Source organism: Rattus norvegicus, chromosome 11, assembly GCF_021556685.1.
Source record: "Rattus norvegicus strain SHRSP/BbbUtx chromosome 11, alternate assembly SHRSP_T2T, whole genome shotgun sequence".
NCBI lineage: Eukaryota > Metazoa > Chordata > Mammalia > Rodentia > Muridae > Rattus > Rattus norvegicus.
In genome coordinates, this window is record NC_141544.1 from 44,490,159 (window position 1) to 44,503,001 (window position 12,843).

The following is a 12,843-nucleotide window of genomic DNA, read 5'->3' on the forward strand; positions in this document are numbered from 1 at the left end:
GGCATCAAGCTCTTGAAGCCATGAACCTGGTGGTCATGGCTGCCTGCACTGAATTGCTTGCTGGAACTCTACCTGGCAGCCACCTCTTGCCTGCACCAGCCAAGTGGAACCACAAACAGCCAGCCCATTCCCACCTCTTCTTATGCTGAACCTGTGCTTCCTGAAGGCAGCTTCCATTGGCTGAGCTAGATGTGTCCTCAGGTTCTTGGGATATTTAGAAAACAGAAGTTGGCATGCATGTGGAGGTCAGAGGACAGAGAGCTCACAGGGGTCAGTTCTCTCTTCCCACCACATGGAGTCCAGAGAGTAAACTCAGGTTCACTGGTTGAACCATCTCGCTGGCTTCAAACTTAGAGATTTTATCTCCTACCGAGGATGACTCGAAGGCCTGGCCTCCTGTTGGAAGAACTGCATTTTGCCCAGATGAATAGAGCAGGCTGCCGTCAGCGTGGACCATCTGAAAGATGGCAGCCAGGAGTGGTGGCACACGCCTAATCTCTTCACTTGGGAGACTGAGGTGGGAGAATTACAAGGCTGAGAGGCCTGCTCAACTGCATAGCAAAGGCTCACAGCCAAAAAGCACAGCAGCTCCCTCCCACTCTTCCTTTAAGCAAAATTCCCTTAGGGCAAATCATGGTCTCAGCTTGTGTTTCTCTTCTGTGATCAAAAGCAACTCGGGGAGGGGAGGGTTTGTTTCAGCTGGTAACTATAGGGCAGTTGAGAAAGGGACTCAAGCAGATAGGTCAGAATTCCATTCTTTCCGGCTCTCTCAGTGTATTTTCTTATCTACCCAGGACCACCTGCCCAGGAGCGGCACCTCCCAGTGTGGGCGGGGTCACAAACATCAATCATCAATTAGGAAAACGACCCACAGTAACCGGGCCAGTCTAAAGGGGTCATTTTCTCAGTTGAGGTTCTCTCGGCTCAGATGACCCCAGGTTGTGTCAACGTGGGAAAAACTGGCCTGCACAGGTATGTGTGGTTATGTCTGGATGACCTCAGGTTGTCCCCTGACATTTTGTGTTAGGATTTTGGTCTGTAGGGCAGCACTTTTGGGAGGTGGTGGAGGTCTCTAGGGCTTAGCTGGTAGACTGCTTGCCTTCCATGCTCAAAGCACTCGGTTCAATGCATGAACCCAGCATGGTGGGTCAGGTCTGTAATCCCAACACTTGAACCGATAGGCAGGTGGATTTGAAGTCTTGGGATACATAAGACCCCATTTCAAAGACAGACAGACAGACAGACGGATGGACAGGTAGTTAAGCCTGGCATGGTTATGCACCAAGGAGGCAGAAGTAGGAAGGTCTCTGTAAATTCAAGCTAGCCTGGTCTACATATTGAGTTCCTGTCCAAATAATAATAATAATAATAATAATAATAATAATAACAACAACAACAACAACAACAACAACAACAACAACTATAATTGCTATGCTAGTCCTGCCCTGTCCTGGAACTCGATGTGTAGACCAGGCTGGCTACAGGAGTCGGTAGGGGGCAAGAAAGGGCAATCTGGTGAATGTGATAAAAATATATACATATGTAAGAATACCATAATGAAGCATGCCATTATGAATAATTAATAAATGCTAATAAAAACCGAAACTAGGGGCTGGGGATTTAGCTCAGTGGTAGAGCGCTTGCCTAGGAAGCACAAGGCCCTGGGTTCGGTCCCCAGCTCCGAAAAAAAGACCAAAAAAAAAAAAAAAAAAAAAAAAAAAAAAAAAAAAAAAAAAAACGAAACTAGTGGGGTCTAGAGCCTGGGTGGCAGTGCTTGACTGTAATCCCAATAACCGGTGTGGGGACTGAGGTGGAAGAAAGGCTGTGAGTATGGGCCAGCCTGAGCTACAGAGACCCTGCTTCATCAAACAAACATACCAAAACGAGATGTGGGGTCCAGTGGGAGGCCCCTAGGTTAACTGGGGATGTGTTCTAGGAAGGGATTAGGTATTTTACACAAGACTGTAATTAGTTCTCCCCAAAGGGTTATTACAAAAGCCTGAGCCTAGCTCCGCCCAGTTTCTCTCGGGCTTCCGGTTTCCAGTCAGATTCCTGCCCAGATGTGATACAACCAGGCCAACTCGCGCCAGAGCTGGTGGCAGTGCTGTACCCTTAGCCCTTCAGTGCCGTGAGCTACCAGACTTTCTCTTATTAATAAAGTGAGCCCTCCCTGGGCATTTAGTTGTAGCAGTACTGGATGGATTGCTACACCATGGCTGGGTGAAAGAGCAGACAGAACCAAGGTTGCCTGTAACAGAGAGCGGGGACCAGCTCTTAAGCATCAGCGAACAAACACTCCTTCTGGAACACCTTGAGCAGCAGAGATGTCCTCTTTACCTGCGTACCTCAGGTAGGACTCCCCACAGCTGTGGGTCTGTCTCTCTGAGGGTGTCTATACGCTTACTCGGGTGTGCTTGAGTGCACCTGGCCTGCTGCCTCTCAAGGATGCTGGGGAAGTCAATATTCACGTCAATCGCCTGAGAAGATGGCCTCCCTCAGGAAGCCAGACTTTGGAAATTGTGATTGGAGGCAAAGAATGACCATTATCCCTAGGACCTCCTCTAGATTTTGGATGAGTAGAGGCCCAGTGGGAGCCTTTAAGGGTACTCCTCAGACGTGGGTGACAGTGGGCTGTCACTCTCCAGCAGGCTAGGAACTCAGCTCGGTGGCAAACTGGACAGTCACAGGTGAGGCTGCCCGTCCTAAGGCTGTCCTTATGTCTGTGCCTTAAGTAAAAAGGACTGGGTGTTCAGTATGATGTCAGCAATTTAGAGCTATTTCATTTGTGTTTGTCTTTAAACCAGAGATGAAGAGGGTTCCACTGTCCTCTGCCTAAGGTGCTGGTGACAACAGACACACCGAGGAGTCTGTATCTCAGGGCTACATGGAGGAATCCGTTTGGTCCTCTCAGATTTCTGACAGTTCAGAGAGGGGGATGATAGATGTGGCCTCAGCAGACAATGATCAAAACGTCAAAAGAGAAAGACAATATTGATGATATTGCTAATTACAGGTAAACCATTAGTTGGTCATAGGGGTACCAGAATGTCCCCCTCTTGGGCATGCGTTCCCCTTAACCTTGCCTCTTAGCTTGACCCTCCCCCTCCCTCCTTCTCCCATTAACTTGAGACAGGGTCTCACTACCGTCCTGGCTGACCTGGAAGTAACCATCTGAACCCTTCATGACTGACTAATGCTGATTTGCTTGTCCCTGGAAGTATTGTCTCTCTCTTTGACCATGAATGGCTGCTGTTCTCTCGGGGTTCAGCTGCAGGGCTGAGGTACCAGCTAATTGATGGCGTGACTCAATATGCTGTGACTCGAGCTCATGGCTCAGAGGCTCTTGCCCCGGACTGATAGGCCAGTCCTGAGAGAAGCAGGTGGAGAGCAGGCTGGGGAGCAGGCGAGGTTCCCTGTCCACCAGTGTGCCCCAGACCTCGGTTTCCTGTGTTGGCTATTTCTGTCAGCCGATCCGACCTCACAGTCACTTGGGAGGAGGCTTCAGTGCCTACATCAATCAGACTGAGCTGTGGACCTGCCGGGGTCAGGTTGTTTGGCTGGCCTTCACTGCTATGAGAAGACTTAGCCTAAAGGGGGCCCACGCTATTCCCGAGTCTGAATCCTGGGATATCTGAGTGGAGAATGCTAAGCCTGACATGCATGTGCATTTGTGTTTCTGTTCCTGACTATGGAAGTGTGCCTGGCTGTGTCAAGTTTCCAATGTGTACACTTGGCTGGGATAACAGACTGTAATGGGGAATACAGGGCTGAAATAAATCCTTTCTCCCCAGGTTGCCTTTTGTCAGGGTGTTCAATCACAGCACAGCAGTGAAGGGGGTGGGAGGGAGCTGATCATTACGCTGAAAAGCTGAGGGATGAAAGCCAAAGGCTCCACTCTCATCGCACAAGGAGTCAGCTCCACTTCAGCAAACCAAATGCTTGGAAACCCCTTCTCTGGCTGAGAAGAGGCCATTTACATAAATGTAAAGAATTATTTATTTCATGTATGTGAGCACACTGTAGTTGTCTTCAGACACACCAGAACAAGGCATCAGATCCCATTACAGATGGTTGTGAGCCACCATGTGGTAGCTGGGAATTGAACTCGGGACCTCTGGAAGAGCAGTCAGTGCTCTTAACCACTGAGCCATCTCTCCAGCCCCTGAAGTTGCCCTTTTAATGTGAAGATTGATGTCACAATCAGACATTCTGTCATCCACCAAAAAGATGAGATCTAGGGTGTCAGCTGGGAGAGTGCTTACCTAGCTTGTGTGAGACCCTGGTCCTAGCCCAGTACTGTGTAGACCATAGATGTGTGGTAAGGCATGCCTGCCTGTGCTTGCAGCACCAGGGAGGTGGAAGCAGGAAGGCCAGAAATTCAAAGTCATTCTTGGTTACATGGTAAAATTGAGGCCAGCTGGGATTGCCTCAAACTGCTTCAAGCAATACAAGAAAAAGGAGGCTGGAGACGTGGCTCGGTGGTTAAGAGTACCTGCTGCTCTTCCAGAGGACTTGGGTTCAAGTCCCAGCATTCCCATAGCAGCTCACAACTGTTTCTAACTCCAGGCCCAAGAGACCTACCCACTTCTGGGCTCTGTGGGCATCAAGCATGGGTACTGTGCACATACATACATTCGAGGAAAGCACCTACACACATACAAATAGGAAAATTAAAGGAAAGAAAACAAGAATAAAAAAGATTTAAAAATCCACCTCCACCGCTAGCCCAAAATGTGGTGGGTATTTATGATTACGTGTTATAGATCAGTGGACCACTGAATAATCGTTAAGGTAATTTTATTAACAGAGACATTTGAAACAAAGTGAATAGTACTATAATTAACAGTTTTGGCAACCCCACCTTTTCATGTACAATACTGAAAATTATTTCATTCATGTTTACTCCAAACTCCCATTTTTTAAAAAAGCATCACAGAATAACAGGCTCTTAAAACATATATATATATTTTCTATATATAAACATATATACATGATATATACACAATATATATGTATTATATATATGTATATATATGTATATAACTATCACTAGAAGGCAGATAACTCATTCCAACTGAAAAAAACCAAAGGCCCTATTTCCTTACTTCCTTTTGAGGATGTAGGTTTTTTCGATGTTTTAACCACCATTAAATGACTCGGCCCCAAATCCGTGTCAGGAGTGGTTCTCCTGAATCCCATCTCCACACTACTCTCTGGAAATAGGTCAGTTCCTTTCTGTACACTTTGGCTTCCCTCTGGGTACCCAATTCTGTGCTCAAAGCAATTAGCCAAGCCTGAGAGCCCCAAGTTTTCTGAAGGGAGACAGGAACAACCATCTCATCAATTTCTGTCTCCTGTCACTTGCTGAAGATGCCAAGAAACAATTTTCAGATACCTTCTCTTAACAAACTGTCAAAGGGTCTCCAAGACAGGAAGTTGGGTCCCCAAAAGGGTTAAGTTAGGCGTTAACATTGTTGAGCCGTCTCTGGAGAGTCTGATCTAGGACACTATGGCATTTAAGCAAAGTTTATGGAAGCCTAGCATATCAGCTTGTGATCAGAGAAGAAAACTAGAACTCTTTTTTTTCTTTTTTTTTTTTCGGAGCTGGGGACTGAACCCAGGGCCTTGTGCTTGCTAGGCAAGCGCTCTACCACTGAGCTAAATCCCCAACCCCTAGAAGTGAACTTTTACCTTTGTATTGTTCTTAAGGATTTTTGCCCCCTTTAAAAGTTACAAAAATATAATCAACTCTAACATTTTTAAAACTTTCAAATCAATTAGCTTAACTGACTTCTGTGGCCAGTGGGTCATAGTTAGCCTACCTTCTTGGCCTTTTCCTTCTCCAGTGCCCACAGGGGAGGCCCTTTGTAAATACCTTCCTGGTTTCAGGAGGCTAGTTCCTGACCTTCACTTTCCACCAGCTCGCAGGCACTCTAAAAGCCTTTCTATAGTGGAGAAATAAAGCTCTGGAATATACCAGAGGAGACCTCCAAAAACTACTTGTTGCCTGGCTATTTTATTATGTGTGTGTGTGTGTGTGTGTGTGTGTGTGTGTGTGTGTGTGTGTGTGTGTGTGCACTCACACCGGATCCTGAAGAAACTGGAGTTACAGGCAGTTGTGAGCCACCTGACATGGATGCTGAGAATCTGGTCCTCTGCAGAAGCAGCGAGGAGGAAAAATTCCTAACCTCTTGGCGGTTTCTCCAGCCTCCTTTTTTTTTTTTTTTTTTTCTTTTTTTCGGAGCTGGGGACTGAACTCAGCCTCCTTTCTTTTTTATTTCCCTTCATACCTCTTTCTTCCTTCCTTCCTTTCTTTGTTCTTTTGAGATTTTAAATTTTCATTTGGAGACTGTAGTTGGTTAAATCTCATTCCAACTTCCTCAGTTCTACACTTTTGGTTTCCTTGCTGCTTAAATACTTAGGTTAAGAAATGCCAAACAGGGGTTGGGGATTTAGCTCAGTGGTAGAGCGATTGCCTAGGAAGCGCAAGGCCCTGGGTTCGGTCCCCAGCTCCGAAAAAAAAAAAAAAAAAAAAAAAAAAAACCAAAAAAAAAAAAAAAAAAAAAAAAAAGAAATGCCAAACAGTGATGACCTACAAGTTCCTAGTATCTCAAAGAGCTCTGAGCTTCCTGGAGGGTCCCATGTGGTTCTCAGGCCTGTGCTTCAGACTGGCTCCAGAGCCTGTGTCTTACCTACATCATTATAGCAGTACTCACCCAGTTTTCTCATCTACCACTGGGGTGTGACTAGCTCTGTGGAAACTATAAAGGCACACACTTTTCGAGTCCCTGGGACACAGCAATCAATCTCGGGTTCTATGTCTGATGTCAGAGCAACTCAAAACTGACCAGAGCAGGAAATGATCGTGAATGTCAAAACAGTCATATTTTAATAAATTTCCACAGATTCAGCCAGTTTAGAAAGCCTGCCTTGATGCTGGGCGTTTTCTCTTCCTCTCCCTGGCTAATGTCAGTTTGTTTGTCTTCTGCGACTTCTTTTGCTTCTATGAAGGCCCTGTATATTTCTTGGACTCTGGTAATTTCTTTCTGTGCGTCAAAATGGACTTTCTGCCTGGTCAGAATGGGAACAATCAAGTTGAAATCACTAATTCGCTTGTTTAGCTTCCGTATGTCTTCTTGGAACTGCTCACACATGTGGGTCCATTGTTTCTGCCCTACTGGTGACAGAGGGCTCCCAAGCTTCTTCCTCGACACCAAAAGACCTTCTCGAAGTTGCTCGATGGTGTCCTTAATTTCCTTCTGCATCAGAATCCACTCTGGTTGGTATCCGTTATCTATCAATATGCGGTTCAGGTTGTGAGTCATGGGATCAATATACGAACAGCCAGAAAACTTCTTCAGGGGTTTTCCTTTCCCGCTGAGATTGTCGAAGTCTCCTTTGGCCATGGACTCCTGGATGAGATCCTCCACCAGGCGGTCCATGGCTTGGGTTATCTTCTGTTGTTTGCTCTGCCACACGTCTTTGACAGTTATGCTGTTGGCGAAGTACTCCCTCTGAAGCTTCTGCCTCTGATATTCCATCACCTGCTCGGTCGCACGGTCTGCCCTAAACTGTCTGTATTGTTTCTCTCGCTGACTTGGAGTCCCAAAGCCAACGCCTTCGAAGCTTAAGTAATGTCGGTGCTGAGGTGTATTATATTTGAATTTTTCTGCTTCTTCTTCTGCATCTTCCGCCTTATTCTGTCTGGCTTGCATCTGTTTTATCACGTGGGACAGCACATTCCTATAAGCCTCTTCAATCTTTATGAATGTTGCAGAATCAGCGTCGGCAGAGCCGCTGTCTGGGTGGTACTGCTTGGCAAGCCTATGAAAAGCCTCCCTGATGTCGTCCGCAGAGCATCCTTCATTCAGATTCAGCAGCCTGTAATATTCGCTGAGCTCCTTGGGTTTATGTGTTGATATCATCCTAGATCCAGGATCTGAAAGCAGTTTTACCCCAGGAGGAATCAAGGAAGCATTTGTTAGATGTAGTCTCAGGATCCGAGCCATCTTCGCGCACACTGTGTTTACCATTGTTTCTGGAATTCTTCTTAATGGTGATCTACAAGTCAGCAAAGAGCAGTTGGGTACACTTGTATGATCAGATATTTTCTTTGTATCAATGACCGAGTAAGGGTGTGGGCTACATGTCTTTCGTAAGCATTGGTTCTTGCGGGTGAGAGAGTGGATTGAGGTTTGGTTCCCAGCACCCACATGACAGCTAACAAATGTCCCTGTCAGTTCCAGGGGGTCTGACACCTTCTGGCCCACTCAGGCATTGGCTACATATGGTGCACAGCCACAGTGCAGGCAAAATACCATATGCATATAAAAAAGAAAAGCCAGTTCTTTGTAACAGTGTTGCTAAATATATAAATACCTACCACTTTTCCTGGTGCAGATAGACAATGGTGTTTAGCTATTACACGGTGTGACAGGACCTGAATTCTATTACTCACTGCACACAGGTTTTTTTTTTTTTCCCCAGAAAGGGTTTCTCTGTATGTAGCACTGGTTGCTCTCCACTCACTTTGGAGACCATGCTGGCTTTGAATTCAGAGAGATCCACTTGCCCTTACCTTCCTTGTTCTGGGATTAAAGGCATGCACACCACCTCCCAGATCCAGTGCACAAATTTTAGACCTAGAAAGTTGTTAGAACCCATCTAATCTAATTTTCTTGTCTTATAAGAAAACAGGTCCAGAAGGTTAAGCAACTTTTAAGGTTAACCAAATTACATTGCAAGGTATGACAAATGGTTAGGTATGGGGCACAGTAAAGCTGAACTGCTTTTTGTTTGTTTGTTTTTTTAGACAGGGTCTCTCTATATAGCTCTGGCTGTCCTGGAACTCATTCTGTAGACCAGGCTGGACTTGAACTCACACAAGTCAGCCTGCCTCTGTGTCCAGAGTGCTGGGACTAAAGGCAAGCGCCCAAGCCCCACACTTGGCTTAGCTATACTCAGAAAATTACACATTTCTTTGAGCGCAATTTGTGTTGTTGTTTTGTTTTGCACAAGTGTAGCATAGTCTTTTGTTTTTCATATAGTATGGCACGGTTGTCACCATTCCAAGTATTTACCCAATGCATATCAAACAGGAAACATACAGACCAGTACCCAGTGTGATACTAGATGGGACAGAGAATCAGGAATGTAACTGACTTTAAGCTCTGCACCTCACTATTTGCTAAGTGCTAGGGCAAGGAAGGGCTATAAAAGGTGAGAGAGCTTTTGCTGTATTTAAAAACGCATGGTCCTGTGGAGAAAGATACTGAACACTGACGAAAGACAACGAAATACTGGAGAATTACTGGTCGTTTGGATGTAAGGTGCGTTTTTTGAAGTCATGGGAGCACCGATTTCACAATATAGGGCTCAGTGGATTTTAGAGTTGTCTGGGATGCTGGTGGTTATGCTCACTGTAACGAGGGGTATCTTAGAAGAGTGTCAGTCCACTGTACCCGCAACTCACCTTCACAGACCGGATGGGGGCTGAGCGGCCCGAAGCCTAAGCTGCTCCAGTGCTATGACGCTTGGCCTGCTCCGTCCTGGCCTCGGCTACTGGACCCTCTGCTGCGTTACACTGTGGAGCCCCTCATCATACCTTACTACGACAGGCAGCTTCCCTCACCAGGGACAGCGGTCTCTTTCTTATAGAACCATACCCCATGGAACAGAGGACAGACACCTCTGGACGCCCGTTGCTGTACGGGGGACGACAAGCCCCGCCTCCACCCGCTTTCGAGGGCAGGGTTCGGCAGATTTGGATTGTGGGAAATGTAGTTCTCCGGCAGGTGCGGCGTAGAGGCATTAGGGCCTGAAGAGGAGTTATGGCTTGTGACTACAACATGTATGTGTTTTGGAGAGCATTGACCCCATCTAAAACAATACATTGTTTTAGATGGAAGAAGATTAGGCTGTTTGCCTCTGTGGCACACCTGCACCGTCAGTAGGCTTCTTTAAGCCTAGAAACGTGGTCTTTCAGCCAAGCTTTGTTTGGTTGAATGGTTATTTTTTGACACTCTGTCTCCCTTAGCCCAGGCTGGCCTCACACCCAGGAGGACTTTGAGTTGCACATTCTCTATGCTTCCATTTTCCAGGTACTAGGATTACATCATCCCTTGCCACTTGTTCATGGAATGCTGGGGATATAAAACCTGCATGCAAGGCAGGTTCTCTCAGGTCTCTGCCAGTCATACTATACCTCACCCCATTGAGCACCACAAGTGGCCAGGAGTTGGAAGAGGAGGGGGAAAATGAGAGGTCTTTGGTTTTAAGTTCAATCACTGATAGAATTAAGCATGGCCATACCCCCTCATAGAGCAATTTCTTGATTTATTTATTTGTGTTTATGTGTATGGATGATTTGAGCACGCACCAGGTATGTGCAGTTCTCATGGGGATTAGAGGATGGTGTTCTGGAGTTATAGAACCACTGAGCCAACGCTCCAGCCCTCTTTATTTATTTATACTTTATGTGTGTGGGTGTTTTGCCTGCATGCATGTGTTTGTATCGGGTAGGGTTAGAGGCAGCTGTGAGCTGTGAGGCATGAGGATAGAACCCGGGTTTTCCAGGCACTGCAGGTTTATTCATCTCTCAGGTTCTCTCTGGATTGTTTTGAAGACAAAAGCAATGACTTGGGGATTTTCCAACCTGGGCTTTGAACCCTATTGATTACACCTTCTGTGAACCTTAGATGGGATACTTCTCTGTAAAGTCAGAAACTAGGAAATAGTAGATGTGGGCTGGACAGGTGACTTGGCAGTTAAGAGCACTGGCTGCTCTTCTGGGTATCCCCAGAACCCACATGATGGCTCACAACTGTCTGTAACTCAGTTCCAGAGTACCTGATGTCTTCTTCTGGTCCCAGGGACACTAGGTACCCATGTGGTGCTCAGACATACATGCACAAGAGCCAACTACACACATAAAATGGTAAAATGAAAAAAGTAAAGTAGTAAATGTGGGGCTGTGAATTGGCCCAGTGGTTAAGAGCACTTGTTTCTCTTGTAGAGGACCTGGGTTCGATTCCCACCACACACATGGTGGTGAATAACTATCTGATCCAAGGGATCCAGTGCCCTGTTTGACCTCTATGACACCAGGTATACATGCAGTCAAAACACGCAGAGATGCAAAATAAAATAAATCTTGAAAAGCAAATATAAATTTGTATTTAGCATTTGCTTTTTGCCAAGCACTGGACTATAAATACTCTGTGTTAAAAATTCCATGCTATGCTGGAGAGATGGCTCAGTGGTTAAGAGCACTGACTGTTCTTCCAGAGGTCCTGAGTTCAAATCCCAGCAAACACATGGTTGCTCACAAACATCTGTAATGAGCTCTGACGCCCTCTTCTGGTGTGTCTGAAGACAGCGACGGTGTACTCACATATAATAAATCATCCATGCCAAGAACAACAACAAAAAACCCAGCTCTCATCTCAAAAAGAGCAAGAAATAGTTCAGCCAGGCATGCGGGTGCACACTTTTAATCCCAGCACTCAGGAGGCAGAGGCAGGCAGGTCTCTGAGTTTGACGCTAGCCTGGACTCTACAAAGTGAGTTCCAGGATAGCCAGGGCTATTATAGAGAACCCTGTCTAGGGGTCAGGAGGAGAAGAAACAAAGAAATAGTTTATTTTGAGCTATATAAATGATGACTGGGAAGCAGAATTCAGGTTGCTCAGAATAACAAGTTCCACTGTGGAAGTAAGTATATGAGTAACTATAGAACACAGAAAGTCACAGATCAAGACACTTACCAAATACCTGGGTGGGGACCACAGGTTGGAGGCTTTCAGCAAAGCTGAGAAAATGGGTTAAAGGTTTCCGACTCTGGCTAGTTGGGTTGAGGGGAAGTTGATAGTCTGCAAGCATACAATTTAAAGGCTTTGTAGAACTGTCTGTTAAATGCTACATTCCTTTTGTTTTTGTTGTTTTGTTTCAAGACAGGGTTTCTGTGTAGCCCTGGCTGTCCTGGAACTCATATGCTATAGATCAGGTTGGCCTATAGAGATCTGCCTGCCTCTGCCTCCTGAGTGCTGTACTTAAATGGGACAAGCATCTTCCTCTGTCCCTGAGATACATCTCAAGACTCTGAATGGATTGCTGTGTAGGAAATAAGAGTCTATTCAGGAGCTGAGTGGGAATGGCCACAGCTTAGGAACACAGGTCCAGTTGCCTCAAACACCATATCCCAACAGTTTGTTGAAGTTTTTGTTTGGTTGGGACAGGGTATATTGGGACTTTCTTGGATCCACCAATGGTATAAATAACGACCCAGAGGCATGCTAATATTTTTTTTTTCGGAGCTGAGGACTGAACCCAGGGCCTTGCGCTTGCTAGGCAAGCGCTCTACCACTGAGCTAAATCCCCAACCCCGCACGTTAATGTTTTAAAGCTTAGGCTTTAGTTGGGCGCTCTCCTGACTACTCTATCCTGACTTATCCTGGCCTATATCCTGCCACGTGGCCAGGTCTACTGCCTGTCCGTGCATTCAAGTCAGCTGGTGTCTTAGTCAGGGTTTCTATTCCTGAACAAACATCATGACCAAGAAGCAAGTTGGGGAAGAAAGGGTTTATTTAGCTTACACTTCCACATTGCTGTTCATCACTAAAGGAAGTCAGGACTGGAACTCAAGCAGGTCAGGAGCTGATGCAAAGGCCATGGAGGGATGTCACTTAATGGCTTGCTTTCCCTGGCTTGCTCAGCTTGCTCTCTTACAGAATCCAAGACCACCAGCCCAGGGATGGCACCACCCACAAGGTGCCCTTCCCTCTTGATCACTAATTGTGAAAATGCCTTACAGCTTGATCTCATGAAGGCATTTCCTCAAGGGAGGC

General features: G+C 46.1%; 1 protein-coding gene across 2 annotated transcripts; it reads right to left on the bottom strand.

The window, feature by feature from the left end:
* Window positions 1-4,780: 4,780 nt before the first annotated feature.
* On the bottom strand, window positions 4,781-9,720 carry Dnajc28 (DnaJ heat shock protein family (Hsp40) member C28). 2 transcript variants are annotated; one of them, XM_087576515.1, is made up of 3 exons: window positions 9,473-9,720; window positions 5,632-8,061; window positions 4,781-5,586 (listed from the first exon to the last, which is right to left on the bottom strand). In XM_087576515.1, exon 2 carries the CDS (start codon window positions 8,031-8,033, stop codon window positions 6,882-6,884), a length of 1,152 nt encoding a protein of 383 aa, XP_087432641.1. In that variant the 5' UTR covers window positions 8,034-8,061; window positions 9,473-9,720; the 3' UTR covers window positions 4,781-5,586; window positions 5,632-6,881.
* Between the last annotated feature and the right edge of the window lie 3,123 nt (window positions 9,721-12,843).